Source organism: Pongo pygmaeus, chromosome 15 (assembly GCF_028885625.2).
Source record: "Pongo pygmaeus isolate AG05252 chromosome 15, NHGRI_mPonPyg2-v2.0_pri, whole genome shotgun sequence".
NCBI classification, from domain to species: Eukaryota; Metazoa; Chordata; class Mammalia; order Primates; family Hominidae; genus Pongo; species Pongo pygmaeus.
The window spans coordinates 104,592,661-104,615,252 of NC_072388.2; the positions used below are offsets into that span (position 1 = coordinate 104,592,661).

Genomic DNA, 22,592 nt, shown 5'->3' on the forward strand with positions numbered 1-22,592 from the left:
TTTCCTCAGCACCCAGTGGATGCGGACGTGAGCTGCCCTGGATCAGTGCCACTGGGCTAGGCCCCCGAGCCTGGGTCCACTCTGGACACTGGGCTGTGGGGCGGCCTGTGGCTGGCCCAAAGGGAGCTGCCAGTTGACCATGGGCTTTCTCTGGCTTTGTGAGGAACTGGACCTCCTGGCTCTCTGCTCAGAGGAGGGGAGCGTTCAAGGTGGGGCATGGTGGTCCTTGACCTCTGACCCCAAAGCCTGTGTACTCCACTGCTGGACTCCGCGGGCTCCAGGCACCAAGGAGGAGAGCTGGGGATGTTGAAGGTCCACAGGCTACACATTCTGGAGGGGGTTTGGTGCGGCCCTTGGCCCTGCAGGTGCTGGGTGCCAGCCAGCAGCACGGCTGGTGGTTCTTGGTGTCGGAGGCTGGCCTATGTCGACTCTGCAGGGCTGGCCCGCTGGAGAAGCAGTGCCCAGGCTGAGTCGCCGCAATGTGGCCCTGCCAGTCTGTGTGGCCTGGGGAGTCTGGCGTCACCGTTGAGTTGGGCATGTTTATGGCTGGCCCAGGGTAGATCCTGTCTCTGTCCTCTGGCACCTGGGGGCACAGTGTCCCTGCTCCAGAGAGCCTGTATCAGTGGTTTTTGAGGGTACTGTGGCCCCTTGGCTGAGGTTCTGCTCTCAGACGCCCCAGAGGATGGCCTTTTGCTGGAAGAGCCCCAGAAGGGGACTCCAGACATAATGTGATTAGAGGTATCAGAAGGCAGGTTTTCCAGAAGGGCCTCGTTGGGGCTGATGAGACTGGGCAGAGAGCAGTGTCCCAGCTCGAGCACTGGCCCCCCAGGTACACAGCACAGCCCCTTTGGACGGTGCTCCCTGGAAAGCTGCATGGCGGCCCCTCTGCAGGGCTTTCCTATGAGCTGAGAGCCCAGCTTCAGGGAGCAGGCGTCATGGGTGATGGGTCTGCCGCTGGTCCAGGGGCTCAGAGCGCCGACCCACTCTTGCCTGGCAACTGGGCCTTGCGGTGATTCTGCAGGGCCCACACTCCCCGGGGCTGTGTCCATCTGTGCATTTCTCCTGCTCCTCTGTGAGCTCACGGCAGCCAGGGTGAGGCCCCCAGCTGATCCCAGGGACAGGTGTAAGGACATTCTGGGAGGCCTCTGGCTCTCCCATGTCACTGCCTCCACCCAGCCCTTGCTGGGGCGTCCAACCCACAGTGCAGGCCTCAGGGTGGAGGGTAGACACCCGCCAGGCTGCACTGTGGCCCCTGCAGCAGAGAAGCCCTCCCCCTGGCAGGGCTGTGAGCATGAAGCCTTTCTCAGGACAGAATGACAGGGAGAGGGGAACGTCCCTCCTCAGAGGAGGGCGTGGGGGTCCTGGAGACCACAGCCAAGAGTGGGAGTGAGGGCACAGCCTGGGCCTCATGCTTAGGGGCGTATCCAGGGTCTGAGGGAGGGTTCAGAGTGTGAGGGGTGCAGGGTACACTAGCCAGCCCCACCTCCTGCCTGGGTGTTTCTGCCTGTTGAGGGTCTCCTGAGGAGCTGTAGGCCCACCTCGCCCACATCTCCGACAGGCTGCACCACGGAGCCCTGTTCTGCTGACCGGGACACTGGTGAGATGGGAGTCTCGGAACCGCTGTGGGCTTCTGTCCAGGCTGGGTCGGTGTTCTGATGGGGCCTGGCATAGGGTGGGTGTGAACAGAAGCCAGCCTCTGGTCTGGGGCTGGTGTGTGGGCCTCTGGGCCCTGGTGATGTCTGAGTTCAGGGTGCAGTTTGCTCGTGGATCCCCAGAAGTGGGAGCAAGTGAGATGTGTTGGCCTGGGATGCTGGGACTGGGGCTGTCCTGGTCGGCCCTGCCCTGTTCTATGGACCGGGAGGAGGTGAGGCTCAGCTGGCAGACACCCCAGGCTTCTGAGGCCCAGATAGGGCCCGCCCAGAACAGGCCCAGCATGGCTGCTCCCAGCCTCAGTCTTAGCTGTTGGCGCCTGGGAGTGCCCAGAGGAGCCAGGACTTCCTGCAGGCACCACAAGGGGGCCGCAGAGAGCGAGCAGCCCGGCTGGCTATGGTCCCCTCTGGGGACCTCGGGCTCAGAGAGCCAGCAGGGTGCTGAGTGGGATGAGTGGCCCACTGGCGGCCGGTGCTGGGCGTGTGAGGGGCGATGGGGAGCACCACTGCACGCCCCCATTTTGGGTGTTATAAGAACCCTACTTGGGTTCGTAGCACAGGGCAGGAATCCCCATGCTGCTGGCCTGTGCCCGGCCCCGGCCTCATCTGGACAGCCTGTTCTGGGAAGCCCCAGTGGAGTGGGGGCAGGGGTGGCCTCTGGACAGGGGCCCTCCACAGCCAGGCTTGTCTGGGCTCTTCCCAAAGAGGCTTGGCACTGGGTGGGTGGGCAGCCGAAGTGGGGGGACGGTGAGGCCCAGATGATCTTCAGCCGGGTGGTCTTCACGCCCCACTGGGAGGCCTGTGGCCCCCGTTCTGCCCTGCCCCCTGGCGGCACAGCCCTCGGTCCGGGCCCTGGGCAGGGAGCAGGCCGCCACCCTGCGCTGACCGTGCTGCCGGGTGCTGTCTGTCTGTTATATAGCCCTGTCAGTCTGCTATAAGGCCGGACCGGGGGCGGACAACGGCGAGGAAGGTAAGAGCCGGCCTCCGCAAGGAGGGCGTCCTCCTGTCTGTGTCCCTGGGCTGGGAGCGGCAGCGCCGCTGAGGGACAGAGTTTGGGCGGGCCGCCTGCATGCCTGTGCCCTGCGCCCGGCCGGCCCAGCTGAGGAGGGACCCTCCCTTGTGTCCGGCCCACAGCCCAGCCTTGGTGCGGCCCCGGCTGGAGGGTGACCTGCTGGTGTGGGAGGTCTGTGGTGGGCTGTATGGGGCTGTCTGGCCACAAGATGGGGACGGACAGAGGGCGGCTGCCCCTCGCCCTCCTGGCCTGGGCTCTTGGCAGCTGCTGGCTCCCCCGCTCCTCTTGCTCTTGCCTGCTGCTTCTGGGGCTGGCCTGGACCTTGTTCTCCCTCCTCCTTCCATCTTCATGTCCTGGGGAATCTCGGCCTTTAGGGTGCCTGGACTTAAAGGGCACGTGGGCACCAGAGTGTCTGCAGGGGTACCTGCCAAGGAACCGCTGGGCCGCCATAGGGTGGGGCGGTGGGACAGTGTCCGGCAGCAGGAGGAGGCACGCCTCCCAGGACTGGGCCTCCTGCGTGCTGGCGCCAGGTGGGGCCGGTGGGGTGGGCCTTGGTCTGGCAGTGTGCGTCTGCCACGGTGCTGACGGGGGCTCCTTGTCCTTCAGGGGAAATAGAAGAGGAAATGGAGAATCCGGAAATGGTGGACCTGCCTGAGAAACTAAAGCACCAGCTGCGGCATCGGGAGCTGTTCCTCTCCCGGCAGCTGGAGTCTCTGCCCGCCACGCACATCAGGTAGCCCCCAGCAGCTCCCGCCCTGGGCCCCTCGGGCTGCCCTCGCCTTTCCAGCCTGCCCGTCCTTCTCTTCCAGGGGCAAGTGCAGCGTCACCCTGCTCAACGAGACCGAGTCGCTCAAGTCCTACCTGGAGCGGGAGGTGAGGCCCAGCCCGGCCTGGTCTGCTGCAGCCAGTCCCGGGCCACTGTTTCCTCTACTTATGATCTCTGCTGGCCTGGGCGGCGGAGATGATTTTCCCTCCTCCCCCTAGGCCCAGGCTGTTCTTGGGGGAAGCGGGGATTGCATCCTGACAGTCACTTCCTGGTGTCCTGGTGTGCAGCCGCCCCCACCCTATGCGTCCAGAGTTGTGGGCCAGGAGCTTGGAGCTCTTTCCTCTTGCCACTGCCACCCAGACAACCAGCGAGGGGAGGTTCCCCGGGGGAGGGTGTGGCTGAGGCAGGTGGGGGCAGGGGCCACCTGGGTCTTTGCAAGAGTCTTGGCTGGTCTCTCCTGGGCGGTAGGCAGAGTCCTGGTAGGCCCACCTTGGGGGTCACTGTGATTATATGGTGTTACCAGGTGATTCTTATCTGGGGATCACCTGTGATTATACGGTGTTAACCTGCCATATAGCATCCCCCAAGGCGTGACAACCAAAAAATGTCTGCAGACAACGCCATACATCCCTGGGGAGCAGTGCCGCCTGGCGGAGAGTGGTGGCACTGAGGCTGCTGTGAGGTCAGGGAACGGGAGGGTTGGGTTTTCCGAGGCCACGTGGGGGCAAAAGCGTCTGGAGCGTGTTGGTTCCCTGGAGTGCCTGTCACAGTTGCAGGGGACACCTGCAAAGGGGCAGGTGCATCTCCAGGCCTAGGGCTTGGCCTCCCACGGGCTCTGCTGCCACCTGGCTGGAGTCTTGTGGCCTGAGCACCCCCAGCGTGTCCAGCAGCTCAGATGCAGGTTGCTGGATGCGGCCCCCGCCCTGCCCATCCTAGGGGGGCTCATCTCTCTGCTGTGGCCGTCGGTGCTCTGCCACGGGCTCTGAAGGATCCAGGATGGCCACCGTGTGTCCCAAGCTCAGGCTGCACTTGGTGGGAATGGCCCCGGTCCCCATTCCCACCACACAGCCTGGAAACAGGCGTGAAGGGCGACAGTGGCTCAGCTAGGGCTGTGGTCGTGCCCCCAGGCCTTAGCTCAGAGTCAAGAGCAGGCAGAGGAGAGCAGGCAGGTCTCGGCCTGGGGTCGTAACACATGCATGGAGCATGGGCAGGGCTCGAACCCTCTCAGGCTGCCAGACCAGCTTCCCAGAAGGCTGAGCCGCAACCTGCTGGGTGGGAGCAGAGGCTGTGGGGGTTGCTGTGAATGCTTCCACTCAGGAATGAGGAGTGCCCTTACTGACAGAGCCACACAGAGACGGTGAGACTGCAGAAATGTATCTGTGGGCACAGAAAATGTTTGTTAGCAAAAAAGGCCCATGAGGAAGCGGCAGGTGCAGTGACAAGCCTGTCTGCACTGTGTCCGCCCAGAAATGGCCGGGTCCACGCTCGCCGGGGACAAAACAGGCTGCTCAGGCACCCTGAAACCCTCCTGCTGCACGATGCAGCCTTTCCCCCCTTTTTCTTTTTCTTTCTTTTTTTTTTTTTTTGGAGACAGAGTTTCGCTCTTGTTGCCCAGGCTGGAGTGCAGTGGCGCGATCTCAGCTCACTGCAACCTCTGCCTCCCGGGTTCAAGCGATTCTCCTGCCTCAGCCTCCCGAGTAGCTGGGATTACAGACATGTGTCACCATGTCCGGCTAATTTTTTGTATTTTTAGTAGAAATGGGGTTTCACCATGTTAGCCGGGCTGGTCTCAAGCTCCTGACCTCAGGTGATCATCCCGCCTCTGCCTCCCGAAGTGTTGGGATTACAGGCGTGAGCCACTGCACCTGGCCACTTCCCTCTTCTTTCTTACCTGGGGTTTCTGAACAGCCCCAATATGGGAATTTAATGTAACAGACTCAGGGTGAGTACACTTAGCACCCGGCAGAAGCTTGTGCCACTGGCCCCTGGGGGATCATGCCCCTGCCTCGCCTCAAGTAACCCTCACTGATGAAGTCCTGATAAACACGGGCTCATGTCACAGATAAGCAAGAGTGCAGAAACAGCACACAGCAGTCACAGACACACCCAGGCCCTGGCCAGTGGCGCAGTCCGGCACCAAATAGAAACCACGTGTGTTTATTAATTTAACGAACTAGGCCGGGTGCAGTGGCTCACGCCTGTAATCCCAGCACTTTGGGAGGCCAAGGCTGGGGGAATCACTTGAACTCAGGAGTTCAAGAGCAGCCTGGGCATCATAGTGAGACCTCACCTCTACAAAAGTAAAAAACATTAGCCAGGCGTGGTGTTGCACGCTCACTGCTGTCCCAGCTACTCAGGAGGCTGAGGTGGGAGGATTGCTTGAGTCAACTGGCGGAGGCTTCAGTGAATCAAGATCGCACCACTGTACTCTAGCTTGGGTGATAGAGCAAGACCCTATCTCCAAAAAAACCAAAAGATCCAGGTAGAGTAGGAGCTGAGGCTGAGGCTGAGGCTGGCAGCTGGCCTCTGGCCTCTGGATAGTTGTGTCAGTTCAAGACGAGGGCCCTGAGGCACAGCTGGTGGTCACACATGGAGCAGGTGTCATGCTGGACTTTAAAGGTAGCTCTTGAAAGAAAAGACGCAGAGTAGCTTTCAGAATAGGAGAGACAGGGAAAGCGGGTGAGGGCTGGAAAAGACGACCCACAGGAATCAGGAGGATGACCTGGAAACGGGAGGGTGATTGGGCGCCAGGCACACATGCAGAAGAAAGTGCAGCCCTGGCTGAGGCCAGGTGCTCAGGCTGGGACTCCAGGGCCGGGCCTGGACAGGCCTGCTTCAAAAATCATCAGAACCAGCCCAGTGCAGGACACACAATGCCGGACAGCAAAAGGTTGGCAAAGGCCATGTCTTGGAAATGCCATCCCAGAGGCAGCCTGGGGGCCCTGGTGTGAGGTGGCCTGAGATGGAGTGCTGGCGGGAAGGGCCGCGCCTGCAGCGCGGGTGGCGGCCGGCGGCGCTGAGCCTGGAATGCTCCGTAGCGCTCCAGCGGTTGCCGCTCCTCCAAGGTTGTGCCCAGAACTCCTGATTTCTGTTGCTCTTAAACACCTTGCTGAAGTTACATCTTCACCTTGCTGCTGCTGATAGGGATGGTTTTGTAGCCGGGCGTGGCACACGCCTGTAGTCTCAACTACTTGGAGGCTGAGGTGGGAGGATCACTTGAACCCAGGAGGCGGAGGCCGCAGTGAGCTGTGATTGCACTGCTGCACTCCAGCCTGGGCGACAGAGCGAGACCATGTCTCAAAAAAGGAAAATAAGTCAGCTGGGCGCAGTGGCTGATGCCAGTAATCCCAGCACTTTGGGAGGCCGAGGCAGGTGGATCACCTGAGCTCAGGAGTTTGAGACCAGCCTGGCCAACATGGTGAAACCCTGTCTCTACTGAAAATACAAAATATTAGCTGGGTGTGGTGGCGGGCACCTGTAATCCCAGCTACTTGGAAGGCTGAGGCAGGAGAATTGCTTGAACCCGGGAAACGGAGGTTGCAGTGAGCCGAGATCGCGGCATTGCACTCCAGCCTGGGCAACAAGAGCGAAACTCTGCCTCAAAAAAATAAAAAGGCAAATAAGTCATGGTTTTTGGGCTGCAGTCGTATCCACCCTGCCTTGGTAAGGGCTTGTGGAGCCTGGCCCCACCCGTGCAGCCGCTCATTGGCCTCGCCTCTGCTGACCCTCAGTATGTTTCCTCCGTGCAGTGTCACGGGGCAGGTGCATCCGCCGGCGACCCTCGAGGCCCCGCTGTAGGCTCCTCCCAGGCATGGCCGGGAGCTGTGGGGGCTCCTGCGCCCATGTCGCCCCAAAAGAGCTCTGGGCAAGACCCTCCCAGCAGCCCGGCCGTGCTGACGCCTCTCTGTCTCCTGTGGTGTTTTCCAGGATTTCTTCTTCTATTCTCTAGTCTACGACCCACAGCAGAAGACCCTGCTGGCAGATAAAGGAGAGATTCGAGTAGGAAACCGGTACCAGGCAGACATCACCGACTTGTTAAAAGAAGGTAGGGTGGTCCGCCCCGGGCATGGAGCCCTCTGTCTTGTCCTGTCCTGCCGGGTGACACACTGGGTGAGAGGAGGCTGGGATACGGCCACCGTGTCAGTGATTCATGTGTGACTGGGGGTGGCAGGTGCAGGGCCTGGGCTCTGTCCACGTGGGTGATGCGTGTAGGCTGGTGTCCCGGAGCCTTCCCCCACCCACTCCTGGTGGTGGTGGGGTTCTGGGGAAGCCCCAGACCCTCAGGCAGGACGTGGTGATCAGCTGTCCTTGCACAGTGAGACCTGGTTTCCTTCTGGCAGTTGTTTTTCTTTTTCTTTTTTTTCAGACGGAGTCTCGCTCTGTTGCCCAGGCTGGAGTGCAGTGGGGTGATCTCGGCTCACTGCAACCTCCGCCTCCCAGGTTCAAGCGATTCTCCTGCCTCAGCCTCCCGAGTAGCTGGGATTACAGGCACCTGCCATCACGCCCGGCTAATTTTTTTATTTTTAGTAGAGATGGGGTTTCACCATGTTGGCCACGTTGGTCTTGAACTCTTGACCTCAGGCCTCCCAAGGTGCTGGGATTACAGGCGTGAGCCACTGAGTCTGGCCTTGGCAGTTATTTTTCATTACTTTTTTTTTTTTTTGGACAAGGTCTGGCTCTGTCGCCCAGGCTGGAGTGCAGTGGTGCGATCACAGCTCACTGCAGCCTCGACCTCCCAGGCTCAGATGATCCTCCCACCTCAGCCTCCTCAGTAGCTGGAACTACAGGTGCGCACCACCACACCCCGCTAATTTTTTTGTATTTTTATTAGAGACAGGGTTTCACCATGTTGCCCAGGTTGGTCTCAGACCCCTGACCTCAAGTGATCTACCTGCCTCAGCCTCCCAAAGTGCTGGGATTACATGTGTGAGCCACTGCGCCTGGCCTCGTTACTTTTTTAAAGTTCTTTTTGTCTCCAGAAATTTTCTTCCGTGTGAATCTGCCCACGTTTCTTGTCTTGCCTGTGGGTGCCCCACCCTTGAGGTCTGGTGGGGCCATGGAGCTCCGACACAGTACTCACCCCGGATGCAGGCGGCCTCCTCCCTCTACCAGGTGCTTCAGCAGCCCTGGTGGGAGGTCCTGGGGCTCACTGTCCCCTTCTCAACCCTGTCCCTCATCTCCCTGCTGGGCGAGGCTGCCCTCAAGACGCAGGGCTCTGTCCCCGAGGGTCGGCAGGGACTTGCATCCCTGCTTCTTGCAGTTGTGATCAAGGTGTTTCGTGGTTGTCCTGTTTTGGTTTGTTTTGAGAGCGTGTCTGGCTGTGTTGCCCAGGCTGGACTTGAAGTCCTGGGCCCCAGCGACCCTCAAGCCTCAGCCTCCCGAGTAGCTGGGGCTGTTTTGTGTTCTTCTTGATTGTCCGTAAGGTGCTGGTGCATCTCACAGGTGGCTGGGTGTGCCACCTTCCCCAGGCAGCTGCGGGCTCCAGCATTGGGCTCGTGGGCCTGCTACATTGCAAGCATCTGTGCTCTGCAAGGTGCTGGGCGGTGGGGGAAGACCCCCATCTCTCTCCACGCACACAGGGCACATTGAGGTCTGGGCCTGGGGAGGCCTCTGTGCTGAGGCCTGTGGGTCGGAGCCTGGGGAGGCCGCTGTGCTGGGGTCCGGCCTGTGGGTCTAAGCGTGGGGAAGTCACTGTGCTGAGGCCTGTGGGTCTGAGCATGGAGAGGCCTCTGTCCTGGGGCCTGGCCTGTGGGTCTGAGCGTGGGGAGGCCGCTGTGCTGAGGCCTGTGGGTCTGAGCATGGGGAGGCCTCTGTGCTGGGGCCTGTGGGTCTGAGCGTGGGGAGGCCTCTGTGCTGGGGCCCGGCCTGTGGGTCTGAGCGTGGGGAGGCCACTGTGCTGAGGCCTGTGGGTCTGAGCGTGGGGAGGCCGCTGTGCTGGGGCCCGGCCTATGGGTCTGAGCGTGGGGAGGCCACTGTGCTGGGTCTGGGCCTGTGGCCTCCAGGGTGCCCTGCTATCATGCCAGGGTCTCCCAGCCTGGGGCTGTCTTACCTTTCTGGCCTGGCCAAAGGTGAAGGCCTGGCAGCCGCGCCCAGGTGGAAAGGCAGAGTCCATGGCTGAGAGACAGGTGAGAACGCAGATCACATGAGGGCCAGAGAGTGAGGAGCCGTCTCAGGTCAGAGGCCCTCACCTGGCGCATCTGTACCTTCAGCCTGGGGCCAGTGGGCCTGGCAGGAGAATGGGCCTTGAGGTGCCCCCATCTTACCGTGCACACAGGGCTGAGATCTGACCTGGAGAGACCTAGCGGAGCTCTGCAGGGCCTGGGGCGATGGGACTAAGGGTCCACCAGCCCGAGCCAGCCGCAGGAGCCGGCCTCCCCTCCCCATGCTGCCTTCACCCCTGCCCTGCCGTTCCTTGGCTTTTGGGCTGCTGGTGCAAGGACCAGGGATCCCACCAGCTGGTGTGGGGCCGGGACGTGGCTTCCAGAACCTTCCCCCACCTCCGGGAGGCTGTGTCCCTCTTGAGTGATGGAAAATTGCACACTAGTTGTGTACCTGCCTTTAGTGAGTTTGAAATGTCAAAGGGAGTGTGACCGTCATGACCAGCGGTGAGCATACACGGAGGCACCATGGCTTGTGTGGGTCACACCAAGGCTTAGCTTCTTGGCCGTCAGGGAGCTGGGCCCCAGCTTCCCCAGGGTACCCCTGAGCCAGGTGAGGAGTCCACACCAGGCTGAAGACCCCCCAGCCCGCCTTGCTGGTTCACACAGCCCCAGGCCCTGGCTGACCCCGTCCTCTGAGTCTGGCCAGGCATTGTTTCCTAGAGGCCGCAAGGCCTGACCCTCCCTGGACACACGGCCCAGGATGCCCGGCCCTCGGGGCAGGGTCTGGGAGCCAGTGCCCCTTAGCGAGGGATAGCGTTTTCTTGGGGACTTTCTAGTCTCAAGAGCTCTCTCCATGCTGGACCTGCAGCCAGGCGCCCCAGTGGAGGGTGGCCCCGCACTCCGTGGTCCTTGGTCTGGAACCTCGGTGCTGCCCAGGGCTGGAGGGAGCCGCCTGCAGAGTCTGAGCCTGGCACCCTGCTCTGAGCTATGGAGGCGGCTGAGAAGTGGACAGAGGACAATTGTGGAGCACTTTCTCCAAGTCTTCCCTCAGGAGTCAGGCTCAGCCATGCTCAGACACACATTCTCCTGAGGGTGTCTCCCAACACCACGGTCTTGTTTTTTTGCGAGTAAAAGGCTGTTTCATCAGAAACCTGGCCCTGGCCCATTGCAGGCGTCAGGTGGCCTCTTCACCAGCCTTGAGTTCTCCATCGTCCCAGCTCCCAGAAGATAGGAAATAACTGGTGACTCCAGAGGCACGCCCACTCCCTGGCCCCCGGCTCTGGCTGTGCCAGGCTTAGCAGCAGCTCCCCCAGAACCCCCCGGGATGGAAGAGGGGCCAGGAGGGAGCCTGTGCCCCCAGAAGGTCCCTGGAGGTGGTCTGCCTGCTCCTGTGATGTGGCAGGGCCCTCTTGCAACAGCATGTGAATCCAAGTATCTCAAAAAGCTTGGGCCGGGCACAGTGGCTCACGCCTATGATCCCAACATTTTGGGAGGCCAAGGCGGATGGATCACCTGAGGTCAAGAGTTCGAGACCAGCCTGGGCAACATGGTGAAACCTCGTGTCTACTGAAAATACAAAAATTAGCTGGGCATGGTGTCGGTGCCTGTGGTCCCAGCTACTCAGGAGGCTGAGGCGGGAGAATCGCTTGAACCTGGGAGGCGGAGGTTGTAGTGAGTCAAGATCGTACCACTGCACTCCAGCCTGGGCGACAGAGTGAGACTCTGTCTCAAAAAAAAAAAAATAATAAGAATAAATAAAAATAAAAAGCTTGATTTAAATTTACAGACCAACCTTCCCATCTCTTGTGGCCACAGTTCTTGGAGCCCTGCATCCTGGGTGGGCTGAGAGGCCCCTTGCGGGTGCACCCCAGCCCCGGGTTGAGAGGCCACTGTGTGCCAAATGTGCATGCGTGTACCTGTGTGTGCAACAGCCTCCGTCCAGCCTTACACCCTGGCCTCACCTATGGGGCCCTGCAGCCCTTCCCCCTCCCCATCCCAGCAGCTCCCTGCGCCCGGGGAGGAGAGGCGCGACCCGGCGCACCGTGGGACCCTGTCTCAGAAAGGCCACACTTCCTCCCTGTAGGCGAGGAGGATGGCCGAGACCAGTCCAAGCTGGAGACCAAGGTGTGGGAGGCGCACAACCCACTCACAGACAAGCAGATCGACCAGTTCCTGGTGGTGGCCCGGTGAGTCCTGCTCCCGGGCAAGGCCAGCAGGGGTGGTGCCTGGAGCTCCTGTTCTCCCTGCCCTGTGGTGGGTGTTGGGGACGTGACAGTCTTGGATCCCATATCCCAACATGAAGCCCATGCGCCGCAGCCCTGAGACCCCCGTTAGCAGTTCCCAGAGAGGCTCGGGAGTGCTGGGCCCAGGCCCTTCATTAAATAAAAGGGTGGCCCTTTTGGGGGGCGGCAGGCCTGTGTGCCCGCCCACGTGTCCCTAATGGGGCTTTCCCAGGATGGGCCAGAGGTGCTTTCCCACTCCTGGGCCACTGGGAGCAAGTGGGCTGGGCCTGGTCAGGGAGCAGAGCAGCTGCAGCCCGGGCAGACACCTGGGGCAGGGCGAAGGCCGAGGCCCAGGAGAGGACTATGCACCTTCCCTGCCAGCAGCCTGGGAGGTGGAGAAAACCCCAAAAGAAGCCCCAGGGCAGCTGCCAATCTATCGGGATGCCCTCAGTCAGACGCACGTGGGTTCTGGGGTGGCTGCTGGGCCCTACTCCACAGCCTGGGGCCCAAGACACAGGGAGTCCTCGCTGCCTGCGGGCTGCTCCCTGCAATGCCCATGCAGTTTGTCCCTGCTGCCCCTGGCACCTGGGGAGCTGTGCGCCTGGGGGGAGTCCGTGCTGCCCGTGGCCTCTGGTCCCTGGTCCCTGGGGAGCAGTGTGCCTGGGGGGAGTCCATGCTGCCCGTGGTCCCTGGTCCCTGGGGAGCAGTGTGCCTGGGGGGAGTCCGTGCTGCCCTTGGTCCCTGGTCCCTGGGGAGCAGTGTGCCTGGGGGGAGTCCGTGCTGCCCTTGGTCCCTGGTCCCTGGGGAGCAGTGTGCCTGGGGGGAGTCCGTGCTGCCCTTGGTCCCTGGTCCCTGGGGAGCAGTGTGCCTGGGGGGAGTCCGTGCTGCCCTTGGTCCCTGGTCCCTGGGGAGCAGTGTGCCTGGGGGGAGTCCGTGCTGCCCGTGGCCCCTGGTCCCTGGTCCCTGGGGAGCTGTGTGCCTGGGGGGAGTCCGTGCTGCCCGTGGCCCCTGGTCCCTGATCCCTGGGGAGCGGCGTGCCTGGGGGGAGTCCGTGCTGCCTGTGGCCCCTGGTCCCTGGGGAGCTGTGTGCCCGGGGGGAGTCCGTGCTGCCCGTGGCCCCTGGTCCCTGATCCCTGGGGAGCGGCGTGCCTGGGGGGAGTCCCTGCTCAGCTGACACTGTGGTCAGCGCATCTCCTTTCCCCAGCTCTGTGGGCACCTTCGCACGGGCCCTGGACTGCAGCAGCTCCGTCCGACAGCCCAGCCTGCACATGAGCGCCGCAGCTGCCTCCCGAGACATCACCCTCGTAAGTGGGCCCAGGGCGGGACAGCTGAGACCTGGGGTGACCCACGGCCCAGAGTGGCTGCGCCCTTCCTCCTGCCAGGGCCCAGCACCTGCCCTAGGTATTCAGGACCCCTGCAGAGGTGCTGTCCCACCTGGACTGGCCTTTCCTATCCACCCCAAACTCGGCCAGACTGTGCTGAGGGTGCAGGGAGGGTTGTGCTGCTGGGCCCGCAGCAGGGGATCCTTGAGGGAGGGGGTACCGTGCCACAGGTGCAGGAAAAGCCACCTTGGCCCGGGTGACCCTGCTGTCTCCTGCCGCAGTTCCACGCCATGGACACTCTCCATAAGAACATCTACGACATCTCCAAGGCCATCTCGGCGCTGGTGCCACAGGGCGGGCCCGTGCTCTGCAGGGACGAGATGGAGGAATGGTCTGCATCAGAGGCCAACCTTTTCGAGGAAGCCCTAGAAAAATATGGGAAGGATTTCACGGACATTCAGCAAGATTTTGTGAGTACCGTGGGTGGCGATGGGGGAGTGGCTGGCCATGCCCATCTCCAGGTGGGCTGCGGGGGTGTGGGGTCCACATCCCACTCTGCCCTGAGGGAGCCTGTCCTGCACCCTGATTCCCTGTGTGGAGCTGCATGAGTTCTGTCTCAGCTGTGCTCGGCCGCCATAGTCCCTCCTGTCACACTGGTTCAGCAGACAGCCATGGGGGCGCTGGTGGGGCCTGGGCATAGAGAGCCACGCTGCTGCCACCATTGCTTGATGAGGATAAGGGTTGGCCCAGGTGACGGAGGCCAGGGTATCCTCACGGAGACTTCCCCTTCCTTGCTGCCCCCTCCAGCCCCAGGCTTGGTTTTGCTTTGTTTTTGACTAAGCTGAACCTCTTGACTCCTCATGTCCTTGTTTTCTGTCTCACGTGAGTTTAGCCCAGCAGCAGGCCTAGAGAGTCTTCGTGGTATGGGGTCTCCCTTCCCTGTACCTCCACCTCAGGACCCCCCACCCTCCAACCGTCAGCCCTCCTAAAATACTTTTAAATTAATCTGTTAGAAGAGCATCCCCATGTGGAGGTGGTGGGGCCCCTGACCATCAGCCCTGGGGAGGTGGAGCCTGTGGCAGGGCAGGGAGGAGCCCCAAAGGGGCCCGGGACACAGCGGGGTTGCTGGTATCTGATGAAAATCACCATCCGGGCAGCAGCGCACAGGCCAGCGCAGCAGAGACTGGAGAAGCATCTGGAATTCGGAAGAAACAAACATGGGGATGGGTAGGGTGTCTAGACCTGAAGAGGAGGAGGGACAGCAGCCAGCTGTGAGGCTCCCGAGGACGCATCTGCTGGGGGCAGGAGTGCAGCTTTGTGTCGGGGCCTCTGGCCAAGAGGAGCGCTTGGCCGGGCGGGAGGAGTCCCTGACTGTCCCTGGGGCCAGCGGCCTCTCCAAGGCGGATACGGATCTCTCCAGGCTTAAAAACAAACCAAGATGAGCAGAACATGTTCAGACAAGAGGACGAGGGCTAGAAACAAAATTCACCAGCTAGGCTCAGACCAGGGCAGAATTTGAGGGAGACCCTGCTGTACATGGTTCCAGCGGAGGAGATCCCAGTGCTGAGCCCACGTGATATCTAGCCAGCCAGCACTTAGGGGACTGCGGCTGCAGGGCCGTGTCCAGGCGCGGTCTCGGGGGGCCGCGGCTGCGGGGCTGTGCCCAGGCGCGGTCCCGGGGAGCTGCGGGTGTGGGGCCGTGCCCAGGCGCGGTCTCGGGGGGCTGCGGCTGCGGGGCCGTGTCCAGGCGCGGTCTCGGGGGGCTGCGGCTGCGGGGCCCTGTCCAGGCGCAGGGTTGGGAGGCTGCAGCTTCGGGGCTGTGTCGAGGGAGCAGGCCCTGCTCTCCTTCCTGCCAGATGCAGTGGACCAGACTGAGGAACTATCTGAACCCTTATTTAATAAGACAGGTTTCTTATATCCATGCCACATGGGCCCAGGCACGGTGGCTCACGCCTGTAATCCCAGCACTTTGGGAGGCCAAGGCAGGAGGATCATGAGGTCAGGAGATCAAGACCATCCTGGCCAACATGGTGAAACCCCACGTCTACTAAAAATACAAAAATGAGCCGGGCGTGGTGGCAGGCTCCTATAGTCCTAGCTACTCAGGAGACAGAGGCAGGAGAATCACTTGAACCCCGGGGGTGGAAGTTGCTGTGAGCCGAGATCACGCCACTGCACTCCAGCCTGGGCGACAGTGCAAGACTCTGTCTCAAAAACAAAAATGGCTGAGATGGCGGGGCATGGTGGCTCATGCCTATAATCCCATTTGGGAGGCCGAAGTGGGCAGACCACTTGAGGTCAGGAGTTCGAGACCGGCCTGGCTAACATGGTGAAATCACGTCTCTACTAAAAATACAAAAATTAGCTGGGCGTGGTGAGAGGTGCCTGTAGTCCCAGCTACTCAGGAGACAGAGGCAGGAGAATTGCTTGAACCCAGGAGGCAGAGGTTGCAGTGAGCCGAGATTGCACTACTGCACTCCAGCCTGGGTGACAGAGCAAGACTCCGTCTCAAAAACAAACAAAAAAAAGGCTGAGATGGAGGCTGGGTTGTCAGTGCCACTTTGGCAAGATCTTGACCTTGACCCTGTGCCAGCTCCTCTTCCCCTGGCGTCACTGTGTTTTGCCACCTGGCGGGGGGACCTGCTTCATCAGCCGCCCTCTGCACCTGCCTGCCAGCAGGGGCCTGGCCTCCGTGCACCAAGCACACCTCGCCCTCTGGCCTCCCGCCCCTCTGTCGCCTTGTGGCCGCAGCCCTGCCCCTGCCCACGTGGTGTGCCTGCCTCCTGCCCCTTCCTGCTTGTGTAACACGCCTCCTCCCACCCAGCTCCCGTGGAAGTCGCTGACCAGCATCATTGAGTACTACTACATGTGGAAGACCACCGACAGATACGTGCAGCAGGTGAGCCCGCCCGCCACTCAGTGCCCAGGGCGTGCCGCCTCCGCGTCCTGCGTCCCATCCTCTCCCAGCAGGTGGGCGTGCACTGCTACAGCAGGAGGGGAAGGAAGGCTCCTGAGTCCCTGGCCCGGCTGTCCTCTCCGTGGTGCTCTCCTCTCCGTAGCCTCCAGCCTGTCTGCACTGCAGCCCCAACCTGGGCCTAGCCCGCTGACCTCTGACCTTCTCTTTCGTTTTAAGAAACGCTTGAAAGCAGCTGAAGCTGAGAGCAAGTTGAAGCAAGTTTATATTCCCAACTAGTAAGTGTGCCCTCACAGGCGTCGTCCTTGTGGCCCCAGGGGCCAGGGAGGGTGGGCACAGGGTGCTGGGGCCAGGCGGGTCCCAAGGAAACTCAGGCTCAGAGGCTGGGTAAGTTGGGGCAGCCCCTGGGAGGGCGGCGCAGGGCGGGGGGGCTCTGGCTGCAGATGCAATGGCCATGTGTCTGTCGTCCTGGCCTCCTGGTCAGTAAGGGGGCATTGGGATTCCAGCCCACACCGCCAGGGATCTGTCCCTGAGCTGGGCTCCATGCTAGGGGGAGCATGGGGGCCTGGAGAACGGCTCAGACCTCAGCAGTGGCTCCCAGGAACTGAAAGGGGAGGAAGGAAGATCCCTGCCGAGGCCGAGGGGTGCGAGAACGTGGTTCTGGACGAGGGGTGGTCCGCTGCGGTGCATGCTGGGCAGATGGGCCCTCGAGGTTTGTGCTCCTGCAACTCCTCTCTTCTCTCCTTTCCCTCTTTAAGTAACAAACCAAATCCAAACCAAATCAGCGTCAACAACGTCAAGGCCGGTGTGGTGAACGGCACGGGAGCACCGGGCCAGAGCCCTGGGGCTGGCCGAGCCTGCGAGAGCTGTTACAGTAAGTGCCCTGGATGGCCGGGGGCACACCACACGCCCGCCTGTGGGCCGTGGTGCCTGCGTTGGCCCTGAGGGCTCCAGCATGGCCCAGCCTGCGAGGGGCCCACTGATGATGGGGGGCTGCGTCCCAGGGGTGTGGTTGGGAGAGTCTCGGGGAACGTGCGGGGGTGCCTGGCGGGTGGGGGCGGCTGGCGTGGGGGTGGCGGGGAATACTCTGACATCGCTGGTTCTGCTTAAGAATCCGTCTATTTCCAACTTTGTTGTCCGTAGCCACACAGTCTTACCAGTGGTATTCTTGGGGTCCCCCTAACATGCAGTGTCGTCTCTGCGCATCTTGTTGGACATATTGGAAGAAATATGGTGGCTTGAAAATGCCAACCCGGTTAGATGGAGAGAGGCCAGGACCAAACCGCAGTAACATGGTAAGGGGGGGACACCCGCCCCGCCTGCCGTGAGCGTGTCGGCCGCGCGGGTCCTCGGCCCCCGGTCATGGCGCTGTGTCGGGGCGGTTGCGCCCCCTTCCGCAGAGTCCCCACGGCCTCCCAGCCCGGAGCAGCGGGAGCCCCAAGTTTGCCATGAAGACCAGGCAGGCTTTCTATCTGCACACGACGAAGCTGACGCGGATCGCCCGGCGCCTGTGCCGTGAGATCCTGCGCCCGTGGCACGCTGCGCGGCACCCCTACCTGCCCATCAACAGCGCGGCCATCAAGGCCGAGTGTGAGTCACCCCAACTCCCCGCTTACTCCGTTCCTGCGGGTGGTGGGGAGGGAGCAGCAACCTTGGGGCCCAGCCTGTAGCCCCACTGGGAGTTCTGATCTCAGGGAGCCCCACGTCCTCCTCGGTGCTGACATGGCTGAGCCCAGTGAGGGCTCCCAGGTCAAGGCGCAGGCAGGGTTCTGTGCTCCCCTGGGGATGCCCCACCCCTCACACTGTGTGGTACCCCGCAGGCACGGCGCGGCTGCCCGAAGCCTCCCAGAGTCCACTGGTGCTGAAGCAGGCGGTGCGCAAGCCGCTGGAAGCCGTGCTTCGGTATCTTGGTGAGCAGCCAGGCGCGATGGGGGTCTCCTAATGCTGCCTGCAGGCAGCTTCTGACCCAAGCTTATGCACTGGTGCTCCCAGCCTTCTCTAGCTGGGAGCTCCTGGACAGCCCCCCAGGGCCTGGAACTGTCCTTTTGGGGTACTCTACACCGTGCCAGGCTCAGGCAGACCCACTGGGACCCAGGCTGCTCCCTGCTCCTGGGGTCGTGATGGGGCCCAGTGTGGAGTGGCAGCCGCCCTGTCTTCTGCGGGGCCAGCCTCCTCAAGGCACACCCGGGGGCTTCCCTGCCAGTCTCGCTACCCTGTTCCCTGTGTTCTGATCGTCCCTGGGGCCTGAGGGTCTGGGATTTAGGCGGTGCACACCCCTACCTATAATACCATTAAGGCAAGGTCGCACCTGCTGCCTGCAGGGAGTATACTTCCTGAGCCACGCCCACTCCACAGGGGCAGCACTCAGGCCTCTGTAGGCCCTGGGCAGGGGGAGGTGCACACCTGGCAAGCAGCCTCAGGTGGGGGTTCCTTTGCCTTTGAGCGTCTGAGGGCACCCGAGAACCTCAGCCGGCTACCCTGGCCCAGCCAGAAGCAGCTTGGTGGCTGGGCCAGACATTTGTGGTGGCGGTGGGGGGCCTCCTCCATTTGCTGGGCTCGAGTGGGCTTGTGCATCTGCCCTCCCGACACAGGGTGACTGTCCTGAGAAGGACATTCCAGAGCCATGAGCCAAGTGTGCTCTGAGATTCAAGTGGCTTTGGCATTGCTCCCTGTTTGGGGTCGTGGCCCCTGTCCTGTGGGAAGAGGTGGGTGGTGTCAGGGCTGGTCCTCAGCAGCTGTGTCCCTGGCCAGGCTGGCTGGATGGTTGGTTCGCTGTCTGACCAGCAGCCAGCCCTCCACCGGCAGCTCTGGGGGCCTGGACCTGGGGGCTGTTTAATAGGCGTGCTGTGCTCACGGGCCCGTGTATGGATCCTGTTGTGCAGGGGCTGAGGGGCCTGGCCCGTGCCAGGTGGTCTCCCTGCTCTCTGGAAGCCCTGGGGTGCAGGACTAGCCTGGGCACACACCTTGCCGAGGGCTCCTGGGCTCCTCCTGATTGTGTGGTGACCTCCCCGCTTCCAGCCCAGTCAGGATGGGGCCTCGGGGGTGGGAGCCGCGTGGGGCTTCGTTCCTGGTGGTATCCCAGAACCATGAGGGCTGGAGCTTGGGCCTTCCTGCCCCTCCCCTGCTGGGCAGAGGCGACTCGTTCTGCCTGTGTCATTCCCCGCAGAGACCCACCCCCGCCCCCCCAAGCCTGACCCCGTGAAAAGCGTGTCCAGCGTGCTCAGCAGCCTGACGCCCGCCAAGGTGGCCCCCGTCATCAACAACGGCTCCCCCACCATCCTGGGCAAGCGCAGCTACGAGCAGCACAACGGGGTGGACGGTGAGTGGCCCCCTCGCCCGGTGAGTCCGGGCCTGCCCCACCCGGTGAGTGTGGCCCTCCCCGCCTGATGAGTCCGGCCCGCCCCCGCCCGGGCACCCGCCGTGCGTGCTGACGCTGTCTTCTCTCCCTCTCTCTCACCCCGGCGCTGCCAGGCAACATGAAGAAGCGCCTCTTGATGCCCAGTAGGGGTAAGGCCTGGGGCCGCGGGCGGGCGCTGCGCCGGCCCCGCCCATGATGCCTGTGCTGTGCTGCTGAGTGTGTCCCCGCGGCGGGCGGCCCAGGGCCCATGCTTGGGGCAGTCCACGTGAGCCAGGCCACAGCCCAGTTCCCCACATTCCTCCTGACATCACTGGTCCCTTGGTGAAGACCCCCCGAGCCCAGGCATCTGGCCCTCGGCCCCCTGGCCCTGTGCCCTGTCAGTGGACTGTCCTGGCACGTGTGGCCCTGGCGCCCCTGCCTGTGCTGTCTGCCATCGTGCTGTGACTGCCCGCATGCTGCCAGCCTCAGCTCGTGGGGCCGCCCGTGCTGTGCCTGCAATCCTTTCGTGCGCCTGCCAGGCGGGACAGTGGGGAGGGTGGTTGGGGGTGTCTGCGTGGGCCGTGGGCGACTGAGCTTGTACACATTGGCGCCTTCTGTTGGAGGACTGGCTCAGACGCTCTGTGCCGGTTGCTTGGAGCAGGGGCTGCGGGACCCCAGGCCCCTTGGGGAAGAGCAGATAGGACCAAGCCCAGCATGAGGAGGCCAGGTGTGTGGGGCCCGGGTGTGCACCCAGGCCTGGGCCTGCCAGTGTGGATGTGCCTGGAGCCCCTCCCCCAGGCGGCTTTCACTGACGGTGCTGGCCAGGGCAGCAGGGCCGGTTTGGGGACCTGGAGGTGGATATGGGCAGTGGCCGCCCAGCCCAGCCAGCCCTGTCCCCTGGGGGCATTCTCTCGAGGCTGCTGGGTGTCCTGGCAGGCACGTCCCGTGGGGTCAGCACGCCGGCTGCAGCGCAGGGTGGGCCTGAGATCGGGCGCTGGGCTTCCCCATCTCCACCTGTCTGGACACGCACCCCTGGCCTGTCCGTGCAGCTTCCTCCCGACAGCCCTTGGTGGTGTCTCTGTCTTGGCCCCAGCCCCCGCCCTCCTTTCCTGGGGCACCCTCCCAGCCATCTGGTATTGGGGCTGCCCCCGTTGCCTCGTCCTGGGCCCAGGGCCAGCCCACTCTGGGCTGGCTTTACTCGTCTGTTCCTAATGGCGGGGCATCCCAGGAAGAGCCCCATGAGAGCTGGTAGAAACAGGAGGGAGTCTTTGTCAGCAGGCATCTTTGAGCTTTTTGTTTTGTTTTGTAAAAAGTGGTTAACCAGCAAGTTACATAAAAGCTTATTTACTCCCATTAAATTTTCCACACCTCACACTTGAGTCCCAGCCGTGCAGTGCTTGTGAGGGAGCACCACCCCTTCCCGCCTGGCTGGGCAGGGCCCCTGGGCTCAGAGGGGTCAGCCACGGAGGAAGCGCCTGTCCTGACGTGTAGTGGCCAGGGCCTGGGTGCTGGAGAGGGGCCAGCTGGGTGAAGACGGCTCCCAGGGGCATTGGCACACACGAGATGGGGTCTCTGTCCAGCCTGGGTAGGCATGAGCTGAGCTTGAGCGAGGGCCTGCCTGCCCACAGCACGGGGCCCTAGCGCTCTAATCTGGCCGTTTGCCCGTGTAGCCTGTTGCGCTGTCCCCACCTGCGGGGCTTGCAGATGGGTGCGTGTGGCTCACTAACCTAAAGCATGTGTTTTCTTCCCTCTGCTGTCCACCGCTCTGGTAGGCACTTACCTGGGTAAGTAGTTTTTGTGCTACTGGCCAGCCCTGGGCGCTGGGCCTTGGATTGTGGCAGGTGCCCTGAGGTATGGCTGTTCCTGCTCGGGAGCGCTGCAGATCAGGCACCTGGGCCCCCACCTGACCCTGCCTGGCAGAGCTAAGCAAACTGGTAGGGAAAGGCTGACCCAGGGCTCCAGGGCCCCAGTTGGCCCCTAGGGGAGTGCCCCAAGTTAGGAGGCAGCTGCAGGTGGGGAGGGGCTGGACAGGCCGCTTCTGTTCCTTAAGGGATGGGCCTCAGCTAAGCAGTGTTTTTGGAGCTGGCAGGTTGCTCCGATGCCCTTGGGTCCTGGCACCTGACTGAGTTGAGTATGACGTCCTGTCCTCTCTGAGCTGGTCCTGCTGGGAGCCGAGCCATCCTGGGACCAGCTCCCACATGCACACGCCTACACTCACAGGCAGGGCAGTGGGGGAGGGCAGTGGGGGAGAGCAGCGGCGGTCCTGGGCCCAGCTGGGGGTGACCAGGAGCATGAACCCCGCTTCTTGGCCCAATTCCCGCAGTGCCCCTTGGGCTCCTCACCCTGCACTGTGGGAAGTCAGAGGCCTCTGGCACCCCATCCCCAAGCACATGCCAGGGTGGCTGGGGCCCAGCCGGGGCAGTGGGTGGTGACCTGTTTCTGGCCGGGGCTGGCGGCTCTCTCAGAGCCTTAGGAAGAAGCCCGGCCTCCTGATGGGGCAGTGCCGGCCATGGTGTGGCTGCCCTGCAGAGGGGCTTGTGCCGCTGCTGGACTGACAGCCTTTAGAGGCTTCGCTTGTCTCGGCAGGGCAGGCAAGTGGGTGGACAGTCCCGGCCCCTGTGCCCCTAGGGAGGTGGCTGTCGGGTCCCAGGCTCCTGGCCTCCTGCCTGGAGCCCAAGCCAATGTGTCTCTTGCTGGCCAGAGAGCTGTGGGGCCACCAGGCGGCCCAGGACCCGGGGAGGCGAGGCCCCACGTCCCCCAGGCCCATCCTGGGTGTGGGCTGTGGCTTGGTTGGTGGGTGGCCCCGGCCCATTGTCCCGAGGTGGCTGAGGCTGCAGTGGGCGGTGGGAGTGCAGGACGCGCTCTCTCGGGGTCTCATTTCTCTCCTCCATTTCTCATCAGGTCTGGCAAACCACGGACAGACCAGGCACATGGTAAGAGGAACAGCCCAGGACGGGGTACGGTGCCCTCACCCATGAGCTCTCTGGGGTGTTGGGAAGAGGCCTGGCCAGCCCCACCAGGTGCCATGTGGAAGCTTCCAGGAGGCCTGGCAAGACCAGAGGGGCTGCCGCATGCGGGGGCCAACCAGCCCTCAGGGCTGCCCTGGGCCAGGCTGGGGGTCCGTGTAGCTCACTGGGGTGGTGGGGGGCCGACCAGCCTTCAGGGCTGCCCTGGGCCAGGCTGGGGGTCTGTGTAGCTCACTGGGGTGGTGGGGGGCCGACCAGCCTTCAGGGCTGCCCTGGGCCAGGCTGGGGGTCCGTGTAGCTCAC

General features: G+C 62.7%; 1 protein-coding gene across 5 annotated transcripts in view; it reads left to right on the forward strand.

Annotated features, from left to right (window-relative positions):
- MTA1 (metastasis associated 1) overlaps positions 1 to 22,592 on the forward strand; it is a 51,330-nt gene that overhangs the window by 26,972 nt on the left and 1,766 nt on the right. The window contains exons 4-19 of one of the 5 annotated variants that reach the window (XM_054449198.2): positions 2,569 to 2,619; positions 3,268 to 3,394; positions 3,471 to 3,534; positions 7,355 to 7,472; positions 11,612 to 11,714; positions 12,955 to 13,054; positions 13,354 to 13,542; positions 15,897 to 15,971; positions 16,206 to 16,264; positions 16,745 to 16,860; positions 17,130 to 17,281; positions 17,387 to 17,576; positions 17,807 to 17,896; positions 19,153 to 19,305; positions 19,458 to 19,493; positions 22,225 to 22,256. In XM_054449198.2, coding sequence (XP_054305173.1) covers positions 2,569 to 2,619; positions 3,268 to 3,394; positions 3,471 to 3,534; positions 7,355 to 7,472; positions 11,612 to 11,714; positions 12,955 to 13,054; positions 13,354 to 13,542; positions 15,897 to 15,971; positions 16,206 to 16,264; positions 16,745 to 16,860; positions 17,130 to 17,281; positions 17,387 to 17,576; positions 17,807 to 17,896; positions 19,153 to 19,305; positions 19,458 to 19,493; positions 22,225 to 22,256 — 1,655 coding nt within the window. Of the gene's footprint in view, positions 1 to 2,568; positions 2,620 to 3,267; positions 3,395 to 3,470; positions 3,535 to 7,354; positions 7,473 to 11,611; positions 11,715 to 12,954; positions 13,055 to 13,353; positions 13,543 to 15,896; positions 15,972 to 16,205; positions 16,265 to 16,744; positions 16,861 to 17,129; positions 17,282 to 17,386; positions 17,577 to 17,806; positions 17,897 to 19,152; positions 19,306 to 19,457; positions 19,494 to 22,224; positions 22,257 to 22,592 lie in introns of those variants that run through there. The other 4 variants (XM_054449199.2, XM_054449200.2, XM_054449201.2 and 1 more) reach the window with 4 other exon arrangements.